We start from the raw sequence: 24209 nt of genomic DNA on the forward strand, positions 1-24209 counted from the left end.
AGACCGAAAGGTGTGAGACTCCTTTTAGTCCTCTCTTACGACAGGCAGGAATACTTACTGACTGTACGTCCCAATATCCATCTCCTACCTTTGATTTCCTTTGTTTTTCATACCCACGCCCCTCAACCCTAGGGTATATACTCTCTCCTTCAGCAGTATCTCTCACCCTCTTCCAGTGGCTTGGCAGGCAGTGCCTTCTTTGGCTAGGCAGTAGTTGTCTACGTTCTAGGGAAGACCAAGTGCTGGCTGTGCGATGTCGATACAGCTGGTAGAAACGTAATTTGGCGGTCGACACGTGCACCGTGGAGGGGACTAGCGGTGATGGCCGTGGTACACGGTCTGTTAATAGTGTTATCTGCGTGCGATCGAACGGATTAGATGGAGCTGCCAGGCACTGGCTCTACTAGTTGCGGATTGTGAATGTTTCCCGATACATAACCAATGTATTTTTATTGCGGAGAGCAAGGAACACTTGAGTGCAAGAAGTGGTGAGCGTTATATTGGCAACTAACAGTTTTGGCTTGTGTTGGGACGCGTGGCTGAACTATTTTCTTGTTTCTTGATGCTGCGGTGCGCTACTTTACCTTAAGGCGCCCGCATACTTAAAAAAAAATACCACATAACTATGCACTAAGCGGTATTTCTAAGTTTTTCATTTGCTGGCTCACATTCTTATTTTTTCTGTTACAGTCACTCAGGGCGATGAGTTTTTTTTTTTTTTTGTTTTTTTTTTTGATGGAGTGAGTAGTACTGAAAGATTCTAACTGGGCTGTAAATTCTCGGTGATTTAGTTCGGCTGACTACTGTGTGCCGAGAATAAGAGCTAATACCTTTTAAATCACTTTAACCTTAGTATTCTAAGATCTGCTTTAAGGAACGTTCTCTTGGGATTTTTCTGTTTAAAGAATTTAAGTTTCCTCTTGAAAGTCGTGGAACTTTTTCCCGCATTTCTTTCAATGAAGATTTTACGGTTCATTTACTGACTGCTAAGTTACGTTAATTGTTTTTTTTAAGACAGCAAGATTGGTAGAGTAAGATCTGATCCTTTTAAAGCAGTTTTCTGATTTTTTAATATCGGCATTATTGACCGCTTCATCTGCTAGCGTTGTGTTCTTGATTTTATAAGTGTGTTTTAGACTCCCCTGAGTCTTATTTGCCAATGTATTTGTGAAGGCAGCTGTCAGGATGGTCATAGGCACCGTTTGATTGTGAAGGCTACGCGATCCGTTGCATCTCATCTCAAAGCCAATGTCATTTTAATACACTCCTGGAAATGGAAAAAAGAACACATTGACACCGGTGTGTCAGACCCACCATACTTGCTCCGGACACTGCGAGAGGGCTGTACAAGCAATGATCACACGCACGGCACAGCGGACACACCAGGAACCGCGGTGTTGGCCGTCGAATGGCGCTAGCTGCGCAGCATTTGTGCGCCGCCGCCGTCAGTGTCAGCCAGTTTGCCGTGGCATACGGAGCTCCATCGCAGTCTTTAACACTGGTAGCATGCCGCGACAGCGTGGACGTGAACCGTATGTGCAGTTGACGGACTTTGAGCGAGGGCGTATAGTGGGCATGCGGGAGGCCGGGTGGACGTACCGCCGAATTGCTCAACACGTGGGGCGTGAGGTCTCCACAGTACATCGATGTTGTCGCCAGTGGTCGGCGGAAGGTGCACGTGCCCGTCGACCTGGGACCGGACCGCAGCGACGCACGGATGCACGCCAAGACCGTAGGATCCCACGCAGTGCCGTAGGGGACCGCACCGCCACTTCCCAGCAAATTAGGGACACTGTTGCTCCTGGGGTATCGGCGAGGACCATTCGCAACCGTCTCCATGAAGCTGGGCTACGGTCCCGCACACCGTTAGGCTGTCTTCCGCTCACGCCCCAACATTGTGCAGCCCGCCTCCAGTGGTGTCGCGACAGGCGGGAATGGAGGGACGAATGGAGACGTGTCGTCTTCAGCGATGAGAGTCGCTTCTGCCTTGGTGCCAATGATGGTCGTATGCGTGTTTGGCGCCGTGCAGGTGAGCGCCACAATCAGGACTGCATACGACCGAGGCACACAGGGCCAACACCCGGCATCATGGTGTGGGGAGCGATCTCCTACACTGGCCGTACACCACTGGTGATCGTCGAGGGACACTGAATAGTGCACGGTACATCCAAATCGTCATCGAACCCATCGTTCTACCATTCCTAGACCGGCAAGGGAACTTGCTGTTCCAACAGGACAATGCACGTCCGCATGTATCCCGTGCCACCCAACGTGCTCTAGAAGGTGTAAGTCAACTACCCTGGCCAGCAAGATCTCCGGATCTGTCCCCCATTGAGCATGTTTGGGACTGGATGAAGCGTCGTCTCACGCGGTCTGCACGTCCAGCACGAACGCTGGTCCAACTGAGGCGCCAGGTGGAAATGGCATGGCAAGCCGTTCCACAGGACTACATCCAGCATCTCTACGATCGTCTCCATGGGAGAATAGCAGCCTGCATTGCTGCGAAAGGTGGATATACACTGTACTAGTGCCGACATTGTGCATGCTCTGTTGCCTGTGTCTATGTGCCTGTGGTTCTGTCAGTGTGATCATGTGATGTATCTGACCCCAGGAATGTGTCAATAAAGTTTCGCCTTCCTGGGACAATGAATTCACGGTGTTCTTATTTCAATTTCCAGGAGTGTATGTTGTAAACTGTACAAGCTATGGTGCCGTGTCTTTATTTTTTGTGACTTATACAGTACTTTGATATTTATTGTTAATCAAATGTGTGTGATTTATGTTTGTTGTGGGTTTGTGTCTGCGATCATTCCACGTCCGAAATGACTGTAGTTGGCAATTTAGTTCAATGGTATTACATCTAACAACTCAATAGGAATACCGAAGGTTTTGAAGTGTTCACTAAAATATTTTGGCCCTCCTATAAAGTTGGTCCCGGTAACAAGACATTGAAATCTGATACACAGAAATTGTTACCACATTTAAACAGAAAGCGCCATCTTTCACGGTCAGTAATATCTCACTTAACATGCCCAGGGTTGTTACGCCGTGGTCGAATAAATTTCTTGGCAAGACTCAGTATTTTGCCTCAACTGCGAGGACACGTTCAAGGAGGTATGCAGCTTCGATCAAGGTCAAAGAGGATCGCTTCTTACTGAAGAGAAATCCTTTCCGAATGATCCTGCGCAGAGTCATGAGGTACAGATTTTCAAATTTACAGCGCAGTTCTAGCCGTGGCCGATTACTGTCGTTCGCTTTACCTACCGCCTCATGGTGGAAGAATGATATACAACCCTCCTCCCTCTTAACATTATTGGCGTGCTTCATAATCTCGATCGCCTCTTTGAACAACGTATAACAGCTCGTGGTAGCCAGGATCGGAGTCAAATGTAGTGGTTTCCTGGCTACAAATCTTGTTCCGAAACTTCTGTTGTGGAACACTATTTTCAGCCAGGAGACCATCAGTTTCGGTTTGAAAAGCGATATAAATTACGAAGCATGCCAATAATTTAAATCGGTAGAACAGAGTGAGAAACAGAACGTTATCGGGATTCCGCTACCAAAAAGGGTGCTTTCCAATCTTCCACCATGGGAAGATCCCGGGTGGTTGTAATAAAAGTGCAGGTATTCACTGTGGCTGTAATTATCGTATAGCAACGAAACTTCGTAGCTATGCTAATGCGTTAACGTGGAATCGATTTGCACTGCAAAAGAAGTTACATTTTAGACCACCTAATGCAAATCTAGTTCTGTACAGCATCTCTTCGGCGTCTCCGGTGCTCATGTTGAATAAATAATGGAAGGGGGGCGGTTAATAATAAAATCAACATTATGTTCCTCTCACTAGTTTCACCTTTTGTGCCGAAGGCCGGCCGCGGTGGTGTAGCGGTTCTAGGCGCTCAGTCCGGAACCGCGCGACTGCTACGGTCGCAGGTTTGAATCCTGCCTCGGGCATGGACGTGTGTGATGTCCTTAGGTTAGTTAGGTTTAAGTAGTTCTAAGTTCTAGGGGACTGATGACCACAGATGTTAAGTGCCATAGTGCTCAGAGCCATTTGAACCATTTTTGTGCCGAAATCCCGTTCCTAATGCAATACATACGGAATCATTTTTATACGTCTTTCTTCCATTCACACTGCTAGATTTGCATCTGGTGGCCAAAAGTAGACCAAATTTTTTCGAACCTAAATCGGTTCCACATTAACGCATTAGAATATCTACAATCTTTCTCTGCCGTACGATAAATACAGTCCACAATGGACCTCTATGAAAAGCTGTACTATAGTTGTGACCATCCGATATAATCCCTCTTGAAGATATCCTTCTCCGAAGAGGATAAAGCATTTGGTTTCTCATTCGACGACTGATAACAGCTCGGAATGTCTTAGCCAAATAGGTGCGACAATTGTTGATACATATTGCGAGCCTCTGCATATCTTCACATTACGAGAATGACCACTTTCCTACCTATATTGCTTCATATCTTGTGATACGATTTTTATTGGATACTGTATGTGACTATTATTAATGTCACTAATAACGCCACGTAGCACTCATACGTCTGGTTGATTCTGTAACCTGTAAGGAAAGCTCTTAACATTTTAGTAACATTGGTTTCACATTCTCGGATTACAATATTATGAATACTCTTTGGTTATTTAAACCAAAAATAACACATTTTAAATAATTCTGTAAATCGTAATATGATTAAAACTTATGTAGAGTCTTACTTCCTTCTTTTCTTGTACGTTTGTCCCGCATCGGCGCAGGGTCGGCATAGTTATTAACCGATCTGGGCTGGTCAATTTAAGGGTGGTCGGATGTTCTTCCTGTCGCCCCATCATTACCTCTGGGATGAGGGTGTAGTGTTATCTATGAGAAAGTGAACGAATCGTGCAGCTGATTTTTTTTTGTGGTTTTAGGGCGCACAACTACAACGGTCATTAGCGCCCAGACTACGTTAAGAATGCACCGCGAGGCACAAGTTTAAAACAGCAACTAAATGGGAAAACACGATAAAAGACAGACTGACAGGCATAGGATTAAAAAAAAAAACAGCATAATCAAATGTCCTTAGAGAGGTTTGTCAAGTTGATAAAACGAAGAACTCGAGCAGCTGCTCGCGGGTCATCCACTAAAATGGCATCTAGAGTACATGGCAGGCCAAGATCAAGACGCAGTGTGTTAAAATCCGGACAAGACGTTAAAATGTGGCGGACCGTCAGCAACTGCCCACATGGGCAGAACGGCGCCGGCGCAGCCGTCGGCAGATGGCGATGGCTGAACCGGCAGTGTCCAATTCGTAACCGGGCCAAAACGACCTCCTCCCGCCGAGAAGGGCACGAGGAGGACGGCCAAGCCGCGGGAAGAGGTTTCAAGGCCCGAAGCTTGTTGTCCGTAAGTGCAGCCCAATCGCCATGCCACAGCGATAAAATGCGCCGACGAAGAACCCCGCTACAATCTGATGAAGGGACACAACAAGAAGCTGTCCGAGGCTGGAGGACCGCAGCCTTAGCCGCGGCATCTGCAGCCTCGTTCCCAGGGATACCGACATGGCCAGGAACCCACATAAAGCTAACCGGAGAACCGACGTCCACCAGCTGCTGAAGAGAGCGTTGGATCCGGTGCACGAAAAGGAAAACCGGATACGAATCACTGAGGCTCTGGATGGCGCTCAGGGAATCGGAGCAGATGACATAAGCAGAGTGTCGGTGACGGCAGATGTAAAGAACAGCCTGGTAGAGGGCAAAGAGCTCAGCTGTGAAGACCGAACAATGGCCATTGAGCCGGTACTTGAAACTTTGTGCCCCGACAATAAAAGAACACCCGACCCCGTCATTGGTCTTAGAGCCATCTGTATAAATGAAGGTCATATTAATGAACTTCGAACGAAGTTCGACAAAACGGGAGTGGTATACCGAACCGGGGGTAACCTCCTTTGGGAGCGAGCTGAGGTCAAGGTGAACGGCAACCTGAGACTGTAGCCAAGGTGGCGTGTGGCTCTCGCCCACTCGAAAAGTTGCAGGGAGTGAAAAATCAAGGTGTTGAAGGAGGCGACGAAAGCGAACTCCAGGGGGTAACGGAGCAGAGACATACAACCCGTATTGACGGTCGAGAGAGTCGTCAAAAAAGGAACGATAAGACGGGTGGTCGGGCATTGACAGAAGCCGACAGGCATACCGACAAAGCAGTATATCGCGCCCGTAGGTGAGTGGCAATTCACCAGCTTCAGCATGAAGACTCTCGACGGGACTAGTATAAAACGCTCCGATCGCAAGACGTAAACCCCGATGTTGTATGGAGTTGAGGCGGCGTAAGATGGATGGCCGTGCAGAGGAGTATACGAAGCTCCCATAATCCAGCTTGGAGCGGACGATCGACCGATATAGACGAAGTAGGACGGTTCGATCCGCTCCCCACGACATACCACTGAGAACACGGAGGACATTTGGAGAACGGGTACAACGGGCAGCCAAATATGACACATGTGGAGACCAGCTGTTTCCTGTCAAATGTAAGACCTAAAAATTTTGTTGTCTCCACGAATGGGAGAGCAACGGGACCGAGTCGTAAGGACGGTGGGAAAAACTCTTTGTAGCGCCAGAAGTTAATACAGACCGTCTTCTCGGCAGAAAAACTTAAGCCATTGGCGACACTCCAGGAGTAAAGACGGTCAAGAGAACGCTGAAGACAGCGCTCCAGGAAACATGTACGCTGCGCGCTGCAATAGATGGTAAAATCGCCCACGAAAAGGGAGCCTGATACTTCAGCTGGGAGGCAATCCATTATTGGATTGATCGCTATGGCGAAGAGAGCGACACTCAAAACTGAGCCCTGTGGCACCCCATTCTCCTGGCGAAAGGTGTCTGACAGAACAGAACCCACACGTACCCTGAACTGTCAATCCATTAATAAGGAACGAATAAAAAGAGGGAGGCGACCGCGAAGACCCCATGTATGCATGGTGCGGAGAATGCCCGCCCTCCAACAGGTTTCGTAAGCCTTCCCCAAATCAAAGAACACAGCCGCGGTCGGGCGCTTCCGCAAGAAGTTATTCATAATGAAGGTCGACAAGGTAACCAGATGGTCAACAGCAGAGCGGCGCCTACGAAATCCACATTGTACATTGGCAAGTAGGCGTCGAGATTCGAGCAGCCAAACCAAACGAAAGTTAACCATTCGCTCCATCACCTTACAGACACAGCTGGTAAGCGAGATGGGTCGATAACTGGAAGGCAAGTGCTTGTCCTTCCCCGGCTTAGGAATCGGTACAACAATAGACTCGCGCCAGCATGCGGGAACATGTCCCTCAATCCAGATGCGATTACAAGTACGAAGAAGTAAACCTTTACCCGCAGGAGAAAGGTTCTTCAGCATCTGAATATGAATAGAATCAGGCCCTGGAACGGAGGACCGTGACCGGGCAAGTGCGTTTTCGAGTTCCCGCATGGTGAATGGGGCATTATAACTTTCACGATTCGAGGAGCGGATGTTAGGTGGCCTAGCCTCCTCTGCCTGTTTTCGGAGGAGGAAGGCAGGGTGGTAATGAGCGGAGCTCGAAACCTCTGCGAAAAAGCAGCCGAAGGCATTGGAGACATCCTCAGGGGCCGCAAGAACGTCATTCGCGACCGTCAAGCCAGAAACTGGTGAGTGGACCTTAGTGCCACATAGCCGGCGCAGGCTACCCCAGACAACAGAAGGAGTAAAACTGTTGAAGGTGCTTGTGAAAGCAGCCCAGCTAGCTTTCTTTAATAATACGACGACACTGTGCACGTAATCGTTTATAATTGATACAATTCGCCACTGTAGGGTGGCGTTTAAAGGTGCGTAAAGCACGTCGACGAGCACGTAAAGCGTCCCTACATGCCGCGGTCCACCAGGGCACCGGTACGAGACGTGGAGAAGAAGAAGGGTGAGGGATGGAATATTCAGCAGCAGTGAGAATGACTTCCGTGAAGTGTGCGACCTGACTATCGCAGCTTGTGAAGGTTTGATCCTGAAAGGTCGCCCTGGAAGAGAAGAGCCCCAGTCTGCTTTGGAGATGTTCAAACTAGATGAGGACGGAGAGGGGGTATGCTGCAGGAGATGAATAACACACGGGAAGTGGTCGCTCGAATATGTATCAGAAAGTTCATACCACTCAAACCGGCGTGCAAGTTCGGTAGTACATATAGAGAGGTCTAAATGGGAATAGGTGTGAGATGTGTCCGAAAGAAAAATAGGGGCGCCAGTATTGAGGCAGACAAGATTGTGCTGGTTGAAAAGGTCTGCCTACAGGGAGCCCCTCGGGCAGGATGCTGGAGAGCCCCAAAGGGGATGGTGGGCATTGAAGTCTCCAGTTAACAAAAATGGTGCAGGTAGCTGAGCAATAATTTGCATCATGTCTGCCCTGGTAACGGCAGACGACGATGGAGTGTAAACGGTACAAATGGAAAATGTAAAAGTGGGGAGAGTAATTCGGATGGCAACTGCCTGCAGGCTGGTGTGCAGTGTGATGGGATCGTAGTAAGTATCATCCCGGACCAGCAACATAACCCCTCCATGAGCCGGAATACCTACCACAGGGGGTAGGTCAAAACGCACAGAGGTGTAGTGTGCCAAGGCAATTTGATCGCATGGGCGTAGCTTCGTTTCCTGGAGGGCTACTAGGAGCGGATGGTGCAAGCGGAGCAGCAATTTCAAGTCCTCTCGGTTGGAGTGAATGCTGCGAATATTCCAGTGAATAAGTGCCATCGTAAGAAGAAAAGGAAGATGAAAGAAGGGGTCACCTCGAAGGCCGCTGAGGGCCCGGCTTCGAGCGAGCACTGCCGCCGCTATCAGTAGCCGGACAGTCATCGTACATTGCTTCTATAGGTTCATCGGCCATCTTGGTAAGATGGCCGGGAGGGGGAGCTTCCTCCGCCGGTGAACGGCCAGATGGTCGGCTACCAGCGGTGCGGCCAGGCGAAACGGATGACGGCCTGGGGCGGCAACCTCTGGGTGGCGCAGGAGAAGAAATGCGCCGTGGCGGAGAAGGATAACTGTGCTTCCTATGAGCCTTCTTGGAAGGTCGTTTGGTGGAAGTACTGGTCGATGGCTGTGAGTTCGAGGTACGTAGGGAATCTGCACGGGACGGTTCCTTCTTGAAGGCCCGTGCATCTGACTTCTGGGTCTTCGTCTTGGCAGAAGCTGATGAAGGGGCTTGTGTCTGTGGGGTGACAGGAGGAAGAGGAGACGTCGACCGCGCGATCTTAGCACTGGCCGAACGGACGACCGTGGTGCTGAAGACAGTCGCATGTCTGGGTTGCCACCTCCCTGGTAGTCCGAGGAGAGGCGAGGACAGTACTGTATTTCCCCGCTGGGAGCAGTGTGGGCTTCCTACTAGCAAATAGCTTGCGGGCAGCCGAGGTGGACACTTTCTCTTTGACCCAAATTTCTTGGATACAGCGTTCTTCCTTATAGATGGGACAGTCGCGGGAGGACGCTGCATGGTCACCCTGACAGTTCACACAACGAGGAGACGGAGGTGGACAGTCACCCTCATGGGTATCCCTGCCACAACTGACACATTTAGCCGCATTGGAACAAGACTGTCGAGTGTGATTGAAACGCTGACACTGGTAGCAGCGCGTAGGTGTCGGGACATTGGGGCAAACAGAAATAACCTCGTAGCCCGCTTTGATGTGCGATGGCAGCTGAACATTATCAAAGGTCAAGAAAAGTGTCCGGGTCGGTACAAGATCATTGTTGACCTTTTTCATGAACCTATGGACAGCCGTCACGCCCTGCTCAGCGATGAAAGACTGGATCTCCTCGTCAGTCAATCCGTCGAGTGATCTAGTATAAACCACACCACGAGATGAATTCAAAGTTCGGTGAGCCTCCACCCGGACAGAGAACGTGCACAGGCGTGTGGCTCGAAGCAGTTTTTGTGCCTGAAAGGCGCTCTCAGTTTCTAGTAACAAGGTACCATGACGCAACCTGGTACAAGATTTGACAAATCCGGCTATGGCATCTACGCCCTTCTGGATAACGGAAGGGTTGACAGAGGAAAAATCCTTTCCGTCCTCAGATCGAGAAACGACGAGGAACTGTGGGGCAGGCGGTAGTACTTTTGTCACTGGTGGCTGGTCAAGTTTCCGTTTGTGGGCAGAAGTCGAGAGAGAAGAAGAGAAATCCCTTGCGGAGCAATCCCCCATGATTGCCAGCGTCTCCGATGGCGCGCTCCTTCCTTGTGGGGACCCTCTCAGAGGGCACTCCCGCCTTAGGTGAATGTTTACACCTCAGGTCACACCTCCCGAGAAACAGACAGAGGGACCTATCGGCATGGTCAGAAGGTATCAGCTGAGGCAATCACCCCTCCCTGGGCCTGGCCTTTACCAGGGGGTACATGCGTGCCTTACTTGTCTACCCAGGGCGGGGAATTACGCGTTACCCCGTCACCGGCTACGCGTGCGAACGCGTGGGTCGGCCTTCAGGCACGCACAGGGAGGAAAGAAGAAGAGGAAAAAGAAGAGAGGACAGACTGTCTCAAACGCCGAGGCGGAGACCAGAGAAGGCAGGGCGAAGAAGGCAAGGCGAAGAAGGCAAGGCGAAGAAGGCAAGGCGAAGAAGGCAAGGCGAAGAAGGCAAGGCGAAGAAGGCAAGGCGAAGAAGGCAAGGCGAAGAAGGCAAGGCGAAGAAGGCAAGGCGAAGAAGGCAAGGCGAAGAAGGCAAGGCGAAGAAGGCAAGGCGAAGAAGGCAAGGCGAAGAAGGCAAGGCGAAGAAGGCAAGGCGAAGAAGGCAAGGCGAAGAAGGCAAGGCGAAGAAGGCAAGGCGAAGAAGGCAAGGCGAAGAAGGCAAGGCGAAGAAGGCAAGGCGAAGAAGGCAAGGCGAAGAAGGCAAGGCGAAGAAGGCAAGGCGAAGAAGGCAAGGCGAAGAAGGCAAGGCGAAGAAGGCAAGGCGAAGAAGGCAAGGCGAAGAAGGCAAGGCGAAGAAGGCAAGGCGAAGAAGGCAAGGCGAAGAAGGCAAGGCGAAGAAGGCAAGGCGAAGAAGGCAAGGCGAAGAAGGCAAGGCGAAGAAGGCAAGGCGAAGAAGGCAAGGCGAAGAAGGCAAGGCGAAGAAGGCAAGGCGAAGAAGGCAAGGCGAAGAAGGCAAGGCGAAGAAGGCAAGGCGAAGAAGGCAAGGCGAAGAAGGCAAGGCGAAGAAGGCAAGGCGAAGAAGGCAAGGCGAAGAAGGCAAGGCGAAGAAGGCAAGGCGAAGAAGGCAAGGCGAAGAAGGCAAGGCGAAGAAGGCAAGGCGAAGAAGGCAAGGCGAAGAAGGCAAGGCGAAGAAGGCAAGGCGAAGAAGGCAAGGCGAAGAAGGCAAGGCGAAGAAGGCAAGGCGAAGAAGGCAAGGCGAAGAAGGCAAGGCGAAGAAGGCAAGGCGAAGAAGGCAAGGCGAAGAAGGCAAGGCGAAGAAGGCAAGGCGAAGAAGGCAAGGCGAAGAAGGCAAGGCGAAGAAGGCAAGGCGAAGAAGGCAAGGCGAAGAAGGCAAGGCGAAGAAGGCAAGGCGAAGAAGGCAAGGCGAAGAAGGCAAGGCGAAGAAGGCAAGGCGAAGAAGGCAAGGCGAAGAAGGCAAGGCGAAGAAGGCAAGGCGAAGAAGGCAAGGCGAAGAAGGCAAGGCGAAGAAGGCAAGGCGAAGAAGGCAAGGCGAAGAAGGCAAGGCGAAGAAGGCAAGGCGAAGAAGGCAAGGGGAAGAAGGCAAGGGGAAGAAGGCAAGGGGAAGAAGGCAAGGGGAAGAAGGCAAGGGGAAGAAGGCAAGGGGAAGAAGGCAAGGGGAAGAAGGCAAGGGGAAGAAGGCAAGGGGAAGAAGGCAAGGGGAAGAAGGCAAGGGGAAGAAGGCAAGGGGAAGAAGGCAAGGGGAAGAAGGCAAGGGGAAGAAGGCAAGGGGAAGAAGGCAAGGGGAAGAAGGCAAGGGGAAGAAGGCAAGGGGAAGAAGGCAAGGGGAAGAAGGCAAGGGGAAGAAGGCAAGGGGAAGAAGGCAAGGGGAAGAAGGCAAGGGGAAGAAGGCAAGGGGAAGAAGGCAAGGGGAAGAAGGCAAGGGGAAGAAGGCAAGGGGAAGAAGGCAAGGGGAAGAAGGCAAGGGGAAGAAGGCAAGGGGAAGAAGGCAAGGGGAAGAAGGCAAGGGGAAGAAGGCAAGGGGAAGAAGGCAAGGGGAAGAAGGCAAGGGGAAGAAGGCAAGGGGAAGAAGGCAAGGGGAAGAAGGCAAGGAGAAGAAGGCAAGGAGAAGAAGGCAAGGAGAAGAAGGCAAGGAGAAGAAGGCAAGGAGAAGAAGGCAAGGAGAAGAAGGCAAGGAGAAGAAGGCAAGGAGAAGAAGGCAAGGAGAAGAAGGCAAGGAGAAGAAGGCAAGGAGAAGAAGGCAAGGAGAAGAAGGCAAGGAGAAGAAGGCAAGGAGAAGAAGGCAAGGAGAAGAAGGCAAGGAGAAGAAGGCAAGGAGAAGAAGGCAAGGAGAAGAAGGCAAGGAGAAGAAGGCAAGGAGAAGAAGGCAAGGAGAAGAAGGCAAGGAGAAGAAGGCAAGGAGAAGAAGGCAAGGAGAAGAAGGCAAGGAGAAGAAGGCAAGGAGAAGAAGGCAAGGAGAAGAAGGCAAGGAGAAGAAGGCAAGGAGAAGAAGGCAAGGAGAAGAAGGCAAGGAGAAGAAGGCAAGGAGAAGAAGGCAAGGAGAAGAAGGCAAGGAGAAGAAGGCAAGGAGAAGAAGGCAAGGAGAAGAAGGCAAGGAGAAGAAGGCAAGGAGAAGAAGGCAAGGAGAAGAAGGCAAGGAGAAGAAGGCAAGGAGAAGAAGGCAAGGAGAAGAAGGCAAGGAGAAGAAGGCAAGGAGAAGAAGGCAAGGAGAAGAAGGCAAGGAGAAGAAGGCAAGGAGAAGAAGGCAAGGAGAAGAAGGCAAGGAGAAGAAGGCAAGGAGAAGAAGGCAAGGAGAAGAAGGCAAGGAGAAGAAGGCAAGGAGAAGAAGGCAAGGAGAAGAAGGCAAGGAGAAGAAGGCAAGGAGAAGAAGGCAAGGAGAAGAAGGCAAGGAGAAGAAGGCAAGGAGAAGAAGGCAAGGAGAAGATGGCAAGGAGAAGATGGCAAGGAGAAGAAGGCAAGGAGAAGAAGGCAAGGAAGGCAGTGAGATGGAGAAGAACAAAGAAATGAACCAACCAAAGGAAGGAAGAAACGAGAAGAAGTGAAAAACCATAATTCCACAAATATAGGTCGTGGAACCGTCCGTCTCCGGACGCAGGCGCTAACTACCCCCTTGAGGGGAGGTACTCCTTTTAGTCGCCTCTTACGACAGGCAGGAATACCTCGGGCCTATTCTAACCCCCGGACCCGCAAGGGGGGTCGTGTAGCTGAGGTGGAACTCGGGTACCAGCCTGGTATTCAACAAGGGCGATGTGGGAAACAGCCTAGTAACTACATCCAGGTTGGCCAGCACACTACCCTTGTCGTTCACCCGCCGGGTGGGTATGATTCGCGGCCGGTGCAACATCTCGTCCGGGAGGCGGCGCTTTACAAGGCGAATTACAACAAGGCCTACGAAATGGTATACTTTCGCGGCAGATTATCACAAGATATTATTATGTTACACAGTAACGTCGATTCTGTTGGCAAACATGGGCCAGTGTGCCAGTTTTCTAACAAGCTAAACACAAAATAGCTCGCCGATGTGTCACATCTCCCGTTAGATTGCGGGACACGCTTAGATGTAAAATATGCTACTGTCGTACCAAGTGCTTCTCGGGAGTTTCGAGAGATCGATTTTCAAAGCTTTACGAGCCTGTTGAATACCACATGAGCAACGGCGTTCGAATAACCGATTACGGCGACAGACTATAGGTCTACGAGCACACTTACATAGCCGTAAAAACTCTCATTCAGATTTCGGTACCGATAAAATCACCTCCACTACCATCAATTTAGGAAAGTTGGATTTCTCCAGAAGGATAGCATGCTAGGGTGAGGCGGCAAAGTAGTTCGAAAATTTGAAATACTTTAATAAACAGTGTGTCCGAGAAATGTTTCGGGGTGTAGAGGGTGTCTAGAGGAACAAATCGGATACAAGCCCGTGTCGGGACACTTCATTCAACGACGACAGCCACTAGGCAACCCTTTAAACAGCAAACGTGACTTCGTACGTAGACGGACCGTAGTCGGAACTAACCGCAATGCTTTTTGTTATTCAGTGATCGCGACTGATTGCCGTCCTCAATGGAGAAATGCAGCTAGCTGCTACGTAGACAGACCTTGTTTCCTAGGATGCGATACTCTGTTGGTTTGGCCGATGACTGGTTTCCATCTGCAGTTTATTTTTACACCTGTATATTAAAGAACAGTGGATATTTTAGAGGGTTCCAGGGGAAAAAATGCGGATGGAAACCCATGTCCGACACGGTCATCCACAGTTTCCGGACATGGGTTACTATCCTCAATTTGTGATTCAAGACACCTTCTACATCCCCTCTAAGACTGTCGAATTTCTGGGTTACTCTATATCCAGGTGGTATCTATGAGATTGGTACAAGTAAGGCTTGTCAAACCATACTTTCTCTAGACACCACTAGTTGCAACACTTTGCCTTTTAGTACAATCGGTGCAGTGTTACCGTGGAATACTGGGCTAAGTCAAAAGTTAGCCAGAGTTAATGGCAACATGGTCTACAGTAGACCAAAAAAAATAAATTAAAAAAATAGTAATGAAGGGGAAATGTTAAGTTTTGATTATTTTGTGACTGTTAGCTGCATGAAACATAGATGGCTACTTTGTGTCCTGCCCAAACACAGACTTTATTCCGGAAACACAGAAGCAGTATGTTTGAAGGTGTGATATCAGCATTACTCCTGCAAAACAATCCCAAACCCACTTGAAAGTTACGTATCTAACGGCTTCCAGGCACCAGAGAAATCTCATTATCAATATTTCGCCTAATTGACAGCACTCAAAAATTTAAGTTGTTATAATCTAAATCTTATGTTAAAAAATTAACATAACGTACGTATTACAGACAGTAACTGAGTTCGTCTCTAGGCAAAGTGACTGTGTGCGCCAATGCTTGGACTTCACTCATCCATTAATTGAGAATAAGACCACTTAGTGACTTCCAATTAATTTTACAAGCAATTTCAAACCTTTTCGAAACTTTGTCCCTGACACTCATCACAAAATGATGGAAGGAAAGAAGTTTCTCGCTTACTGTATTTCAGCTGTTCGTGCAGTAAATCGACAGCATCGTATATGAGGTTTTAATTTATTACCTCTTTACTGCTTACTCTATCAGCAACACACTTTTCTGACAGTACCTACATATATCATGAATGTACCTGTAGAATATCATCATTGTACGACACATAGTTCAGGAGCTGTGACGTGGACGCTTCATACACTTATAAATTCGTTCGTGAAGTGATCACACGTTTGAAACTTTTTTTACGTGGAATTCGATTCTTTTGGGGCTCTGGGATTTACTGATAATTTCAGACTGAACTATCGATGCAACGTCGATCCCGACCCCCTGCAACAAACTTTCTAAACCGAACAAGAATTTCGCAGAAAATGTTTATTATGATTCCTGTAACAAATCCACATTTCGAATGCTGAAACCACTTTAATGCGTTACTCGATATTTTGGTACGTTGAATTGAAGTTCAATAGAAACTAAAGACCGTAATGGATAGTAGGCTCCATGGGAGGCAACGTTATTTGGCTGTTCGCAAAATTGTATCACATATGAACAAGTATGTATGTTGCGTGCCATTCAAATTCAGTGAAAAGGATTTTTGAGAAGTAACTTTTTTTTTTACACCTACAGTTGTAATCCAGACGCACCACCTGAAAAAATATTTCTAAAATATTGGTCAAAATATTAAGTCTTACACTACTTGGGAAACCTCACGGACTCTCACTGCAAGAGCAGATGTGGGAACTGTGTAAAAATTCCTTTCAGATGAAAGGTTTTACACGAAATCTCAGTCTTTATAAATTTCGTAAAAGATGTTCTTGTTTTGCTAAGATGACAGGCAAGCTTTAAGAAATAATAGCCGTATGAAGTATGGTTAAGCACTCGTACAAATGTCACATGCAATAGAAAAACTAAGTTAATACTAAAGTAAATAAAATTGAATCAGGTTTCAGTGATCTTAATTCTAGTAATACATTTTGATACTTCGTTTTGTGACATCACATGCCTTAAACTAGCGGGGAGAGGGGTGTCTTTGTATGCATTTTTGACAGACGCGAACTATCACTCGTGAAAGAGTTTACGATTCACGTCACTTAGACTTATGATGCATTTTTACTTTTGTGAGTATAATCAAATGTAGGCTAGCAACTGCGCATAAACATGTCCGATGTCAGTCATGAGCTTCTTTTATGCGTTCTTTACGAAATCAGTTCTGAGCTATGAAGATATACTTTGATATATAAATATTTATATGCCGGCTGGAGTGACCGAGCGGTTCTAGGCGCTACGGTCTGGAACCGCGCGACCGCTACGGTCGCAGGTTCGAATCCTGCCTCGGGCATGGATGTGTGTGATGTCCTTAGGTTAGTTAGGTTTAAGTAGTTCTAAGTTCTAGTGGACTGATGACCAGAGAAGTTAAGTCCCATAGTGCTCAGAGCCATTTGAACCATAAATATTTATATTGCACATAGTTACAAAACTTTGAAATGCAAGTGAATTTCAGGGTCAGAGACCTGCAATCAACTGATGAAATCCACAAACTGAATTTTTGTCACGCTATACTGAATGGGAATTTCGCCCTTTTTTAATCGACCCTAAACATGCAGTTGGCCGACAAAATTATCGAACACCAAAAACAACACACTACCATCCCTAATAACGTGTAGGAAAACAGTTGGAATTCCAAAAAGCTTTCATGCTTGTTTGAAGGGATTGATACAAGTCATGTACGATTTAGTTTCTGCCCAATGAAGACAGAGTAACGATGATGGAGGTGGATGTCGATCATGCACCATTCTCTCCAAAGTACACCACAAAGTCTAAATAATACTGAGATCTGGTGACGGGGTGGCTGGCATAGATGCGACCATTCACCGTCGCGTTCACCAGGTGAGTTGAGGACAATGCGAGCTACGTGGACAGGGGCCGTATAATCTTGGAACAAGGCCGCCGTGGGGAAAAAACACTGTACTTGAGCAGTCAAAATGTTTTGGCAGCAATGAGACCTTCCAGAGCAACCATGCGGCCCATCGAATACTAACATATGGCTGCCCAAATCAGGTCCAAACCACTGCTATGTTTCACACTTGGGACTGAAGTCTACCAGAATTCGGGAACATTGTCTAAGAAGATATAGTGTTCCATTGTTTCATAATCTAGGTTTTACGGCTTAGGTACCACGTTTTCCTGTTAGTGACATTTAATCTCACTGGTAAGTGATTTGGGATTTCTAACTCATCTTGCAATTCTGATTATGGAGCTCCCTTTGTGTTGTTTTGGTGCTGACAGGGTTTGTGATTGCGACATTGAGTTCTGTGGCGACTTATGCGGCTGTCATCCTCTTATTTTTCGTCACAATCGTCCTCAATGTGTGTGTCACCATCACTCAACCGACTTTTGTCCGCGTTGTCGCTTAAAGGATGATGTATTTCCGCTTTCCCTGTAGGCGGTATAAATCTTCGATACAGTGCCTCTTGGAACACCAAACTGTTCGCCTAGCTTGGTTACGAAGCACCCGCCATACGAGCGTCAACAATAGGTCCACGTTAGAGTGCACTTAGCTCCGACGTAATGCACTCTACTACAGAGAACACTATTCGAACCATGACTGACATATGCAACGTATGTTCAAGAACGCATTCCTCGCAATGGCCCCATATTTTTATCCACCTCTTGTAGGTAACGGCACGAAGTTCATAACGATGATCAATGTGGGGAATATTAAGTTTCGGATATTAATAAATACCTTTAGCCGTATTTAGTTCTTTATTTTTAGGTCACTGCCGGTTTCATGACGCAGAGCCAGATCTTCAGGTGAAGATGTGCATAAGAATAAATCAAGAAGGAATAACATCGGGACATACTGCGATATACGATTATTTTCTGTAACTTTAGGACTTTTAGAAAATTTTAAGAGTTTTAAAATATTTATAGTTACATAACTAAACCATAATAGCTAAAACGCTCGGAACTTTGTACCCAACATTCTAAAGGCGTATGTGGAACAGGGGACGCGACCGGTTGATGCGTCTTACTGATAGCTCATAGCATGCCTATACAGGGCGCGCGCATGCGCTGATGAGCGGGTTCAACCAAATGATCGGTAGTCTTTTGGGGCAACGCGCAAATTCTGAATGAGAACAAAGAATACGGAGGTGAGTAAAAAAAGACAATCCCTAGAATATAAAGGTGACAGTTCATTAGTAACATCTGTAAGTTATGCTAACCTAAAGGAGCTCTTGAACGAAGCGTGTTTAATGACTTAAGAGGGACACGAGACGCACGTTATTACTGCAAAGGAAGAGACCTGCCGACAATGTCCCATAATAAAACTTAAAAATTTTACCAATCAACCATATTGTGTTGGAATCCATACATCCGGCTATTTTACTCCATGACAAGGCGTCTTTTAGCAGTGTTTTATTCTGATGGGCAAAGAACCTTTGCTATGAAGTTCTGAGCTTTTTAGCTCTAATGTTTTCGTTATGTGAGAAATATTTTAATATTCTTACACAGAACTTTATAAAAGCTTTTTAAAATTTTTTAAAAATCTTAATTCTGGAAAATTATCCTGTCAGTTGATCTCTTGATTATTATTCCTGCTTGATTTACTGTTACGCAGATACTGATCTGAAGATGTGGCCATATGTCATGGAACACACAGTGATCTAAAAATAAAGGGCTATATACAGCTGATGCGGTTTGTTAACACCCACCGGCAGGTGTGGCCGAGCGGTTCTAGGCGCTTCAGTCTGGAACCACGCGACCGCTACGGACGCAGGTTCGAATCCTGCCTCGGGCATGGATGTGTGTGGTGTCCTTAGGTTAGTTACGTTTAAGTAGTTCTAAGTTCTAGGGGACTGATTACCTCAGATATTAAGTCCCATGGCGCTCAGAGTCATTTGAACCTTTTGTTAACACCCATGATAATCACTAAAAGCTACGGTTGCCCCGTCCACAAGCTTTACTTTTGTTTGTGCTGTAACACCATTTCGCCTGCGAAATCTGCTTGCTGTGAGTAACGTTGGTGTGTTAGCAGGATAAGTCTATCACCATCTGTGTGATGGAGGTACCAGTAGGCTAGAGCAACGCTGAACTCTGCGCGGGAAGTGTCGCTGGTAGTGGCTTCTTTACGATCCCTAGTAACACGGAAAGCGACGAAGCTGTGGCGAAAGGGGTCGAGGGTTATGGGTCGAGGGGGGTGGGTGAGAGGGAGAGAGAGGCGGGGGTGGAGTGGGGGAGAGCGAACACGGCGCATCTGCCGGCAGCGCACGGGCAGGACCAATAACGGCGGCGTCGGGCGCTCGCAATTAATGAGGAGCCGCCTCATAAAACGGTCTTTTATTGCGCGCCATGATTTACCATTCGTCCGCCGGCCGAATAATTCACTGCCATTTCTGGGGGAAATCGCCTCCGCTCAATGGCCGTCCGAGCCGTTAATTATTTCTGCCAGTCCTGTCGGCTAGCGGCGCCTGCAGATGGCCGCTGGAAAAGGCATCGGCCCAAGTGCGCTGAAAATTTTATGTCGCGCGCTACGTCATTCCGATAACACCGCACGTCTGTTCCAATAGCGCGCGAGAGAGGAACCAAGGCGCGCGCGCGCGCGCGCGCGCGCAACGGGCCCCACGGGACCTGCATGGGGCGTACGAGCTGTATAATTGGGTCTACGGAAGAGTGAGGGGGCATCACTGGCGTAATATGTATGACTAGTAATTATTCTTTAATTAATGCGAACATAATTACATACCCAACTTAATACGAAACTCACCATTAAATTAGACCTTTTCGCACAGCTATGTTACACACTGCTCGGAAAAAAAAATTACTACATCCTTTATAGTTTTCCAATTCAGTCAATATTTTTTGTTGAAACAGTGCATATGGAGTACAGGAAATAATTAAATTTAAATATAACTAGCACTGTAGCACAAGCAGTTCTGAGACAATAGGTATTGAACCGTACTGAAGTACTTTTATTAGTAAGTGGTATAGCTTTCACGGGCCGCAATGCAGGAGCTGACATTGGTCGATCGTAGAGATGGCGACTACTCCCCTGCTCGACCTGTTTACGTAAGTCTGTAAGAGTTGTTGGTTGACGAGTCGCATCAGTCACTTCTCGTGCCATCAAAATTCCGAAAACACGTGCTCCGTTGGAGACAAGTCCAGAGATCGTGCTGGACAGGAAGTTGCTGCACATTGCAAGGCACGTTGAATTTCACGGGCAGTGGCTAGCCGATCAATATCGTGTTGCAACAACACAATCTTCCTGTTGCAAGAACGACAAAAAAAGTCTAGCAACATTTTGCACGTTCCGAGCGCTGGTTAGCCCCCACCCTTCCTCCCCTTACCACCAGAAACACCAAAGCTTAACGACAGCTGTAGCTTATCGCACCCCCAGGCAATTAGACCTGGTTTGCGGCCACTGTGCCTTGGACTACGCTACAAGACAGCGCTCGCCAGGTCAATGTCGAACACGCAGACGACCATTACCTGCGTACAGGCAGATCTGATTTCATCGCTGAAGATCCCGGCTCGCCATTCCATCTTCCAAGTCGTCATCTGACGGCACCATTCCTGTCGTGCACTTCGATGCTGCGGCGTGAGTGGAAGACGGGCTACAGGGGTGCGTGCACGTAGTCCCACTGCTAATGACCGGTCCGCAACAGTTCCTGTTGGCACATCTCGGCTCACAAACCATCTTATCTTTACGACCTGCCACTGCTGCCCTTACAATACGACGATCCTGGCGGGCATTTGTGCTGCGTGCCCGTCTGGAACCTCGTCTATGGGTGTGAGAATGTTGACGTGACTACTGACAACAGCATCGTTGCACAACTAACGCAGCGCGTCCAGCTTGTGCGACATTTCTCAGAAAGGACCACCCCGCCACTTGGAAGGCCACAATTTGACCCTTTTCAAACTCGCTCAGTTGGCGGCATGAAACACGAGTGGGTCACCATGGCGTGGTTGTGTGCTTGCTTCACATGTGTGCACCACACTGAACCGTTTTGTTGTGAGAATTCCCTATTCAAAGGTTGACACACATGGCGCCCTGGTAAATACTCCACTACGCTATCTGTTGACGGATAACGTTAAAACCGGTGTTAGTACTACCATCTCCCAGGTGGCATATGCCATCACCAGATCAAAGTTGACGTCTTTCCAGGTGTACTAATTTTTTCCGGCAGTGCGTTTGGTACTCGGTCGGGTATTTAATCTTTTTGAATATTTACATCAGGTATGTAGCTGATATTTGCTATGAGCGTTTACTCTAAACATGCATCACAAATTTCGATTGCGTAACAGGTGGAAACAGTCTCAACGAATTACTGAGTTTGACATTTCATATTTATTAACCGCTTTATACGACCTTTGGAATCCATTATTTCCCTCATGGAAGTCTCCCACTTCTCTCTCTCCAAATCAAACTTTAAGTCAATGACACTGTTTAATAATTACTTAAGTGCAATGGAGAATCATCTCGTTTAAATGCTGCTCACAGTAGAGGAAACCAATTTCTGTGATAGTATTAGTCATTTCTGCGAACGCAATATTATGTTTTTAATTTAACATTGGGAGGATTTTTCGTCGGCGCTTGACAGAATATGATAATCTTAAATAGCAAAAAAAAAATGTTATGCACATTTATATTTTTTTGTCACTGCATAACTAAGATCCTTCTGACAGTGTATTAATTCTGTAAATATTAGCAGTTCCAGATTACTCTATTGTAATCACCTATTTTGACAGTCTCTTGACAAATGATCAGTATACTGAGTAATACGAGGTTGAGTCAAATGAAAACCTTAAATTTGTAATAACAAATCGAAATTTCACGCCTTTTTCCTGTAAATTGGTAAGCGTGCTTCAAACAGTGTGCAGAATCGCCTGTAGGTGGCAGCATAGTGCAGATGCACACATACCGCCGCTCTATCAGTATAAAGATGGCCGCTCCACTTGCGACTTGCACCAGGGAAGAACAGCATTTTGTTACTCGTTTTTTGCGTAGTGAAGGTGTGAAACCTACTGAAATTCATCGACGAATGAAGATTCAGTACGGTGATGCATGTTTGTCACAGCAGCAAGTCTACGAATGGAGTAGGAAGTTCGCATATGGTGTAACTTCAGTGGAAGATACTCCTCGTCCAGGTCAGGCACAACGACTCCACAGATCATTGCAGCAGTTGAAGCCATAGTGAAGGAAAACAGCCGAGTGACACTGAATGACATTGCAGCATGTTTACAGATTAGTCATGGGTCAGCACACCACATTGTGCATGACGTGCTCCAGTTTCACGAAGTGTCTGCAAGATGGGTGCCACGGCAGCTGACTCCTGAAATGAGAGAAGTGTTGATGCTTGTGAAGAACTACTTCGGCGCTTTGAACGAGAAGGTGATGGCCTTCTTGCAAAAATCGTTACTCGGGACGAAACCTGTGTTCACTTCCACCAACCGGAAGCGAAGAGAGCGGGCAAGGAATGGCGCCATTTCTCATTACCAAAACCAAAGAAGTTTCGAACAGAACCATCAGCAGGGAATGTTATGCTGACTTTCTTTTGGGACGAAAAAGGCGTAATTTTGGAGCTTTACATGCCTAGAGCGACCACTGTCATTAGTGCATCATACACAGATCTCCTAAAAAATCATCTGCGGCCTGCAATCAAATCAAAGCGACGTGAATTGCTGTCAGCAGGTGTCCTTTTACAACATGACAACTAAAGGTCCCACACTGTCCGTACAACAGTCGCAACAACCACAAACCTGCATTTTGAGTGACTTCCTCATCCACCATACTCACCAGACCTTGCCCCAAGTGATTTACACATGTCTGGACCACTCAAAGACGCAATGGGAGGAAAGTAGTTCCGTTCTGATGAAGAGGTACGTCACGCGGTGCATGAGTGGTTGCACGGACTACCCAAAGAATTTTTTTCTAAAGGAATTTATGCAATTTGTAAGCGCTAGAGGACTTGCATTGAGCGTGGGGGAGATTACGGTGAAAAGTGATACGGCTTTGTACCACTTCTGCACAATAAATAATATTTGAAAAATATTTAAGGTTTCCATTTGAGTCACCCTCGTATACTGAAATGTTTCATTTTTATTTATACTTTCTGACTTATTCCACGCCCACAAGAATCTTCTCATTTTTGTGCCTATGGAATGATAACTGAATCTAATCTAATTGTTTTTCCTGCAATCAGTGGTTTTCTTTCGAAATCCTACCCAAAACTGCTCTATTAATTAGTTAATGGAGTGCGAAGAAGACCGTATCTTACGTAGTGAAGTTTGGTAAAGCCCTCCGTCTAATTATCAGTGCCCTTGGTTAATCCTTCAGACTTTCAAGGTATTGCTCATCTCTGCTTAAAACGCCCATGGATTTTTTGAATTATTTTGTACATTTAATCGTTAGAAGAGCGTGTAATGAGTCTTTATGTACATCAACATACATACACTGCAAGCAGCCGTGAAGAGTGTTCTTGAAGCCTATCTTATGGATGCTTCCCGTTCCAATCGTATATGCAGCGTGGGAAGAATGGCCGCTGAAACCCCTCTGTGCACGCTGTAATTCACTAATTGTCTTCGCGATCTCACAGGAGCGATACGTAGGAAGCTAAAGCAAGTCCCTACATTCTTCATTTTAGACTGGTTTTTGAAATTTTGTAAGTTACCTTTTGCGTTATACGTGGCGGATACATTTACTCACCTGCCAATTCGCGATTACCACCAATTCCGTAACAGTCACGAATAAGCAAAACGAACATGTGACCTTATCGCTGACCTAAGGCCGTGGTCCAAGGTGTAATTCTCTGCCTTCAACTGTTGCAGACCACAGGAATTTATCGATTCAGAAAGCTGTTACAGGCTCGAAACTAGCTCAGCAAGCTGCACTGTTTATGTCCAGGCAACGGTCGTTTCGTGACGTAATCAGACCTTTGTCTCTAAGATCGAGGAGTCGCACTGACGTGTTGTGTGGAGCTGTAGAAACTTGCTAAGCTTGTTTTGGGTTTGCACCTGTTTTATGAGTGATTCAAAGCCTCTGATGAAGCCAACAGTGGAAAA

The 24209-nt window shown here is 47.4% G+C and overlaps 2 protein-coding genes across 2 annotated transcripts in view; one reads left to right on the forward strand and one right to left on the reverse strand.

Annotated features, from left to right (window-relative positions):
- LOC124788786 overlaps positions 1-24209 on the reverse strand; it is a 580546-nt gene that overhangs the window by 437933 nt on the left and 118404 nt on the right. The gene's annotated exons all lie outside the window — the stretch shown is intronic.
- Positions 322-13100, forward strand: LOC124788787 (axoneme-associated protein mst101(2)-like). Its single transcript, XM_047256069.1, has 2 exons — positions 322-337; positions 10618-13100. Exons 1-2 carry the CDS (start codon positions 322-324, stop codon positions 13098-13100), a joined length of 2499 nt encoding a protein of 832 aa, XP_047112025.1.

This window comes from Schistocerca piceifrons, chromosome 3, assembly GCF_021461385.2.
Source record: "Schistocerca piceifrons isolate TAMUIC-IGC-003096 chromosome 3, iqSchPice1.1, whole genome shotgun sequence".
Classification (NCBI taxonomy): Eukaryota; Metazoa; Arthropoda; class Insecta; order Orthoptera; family Acrididae; genus Schistocerca; species Schistocerca piceifrons.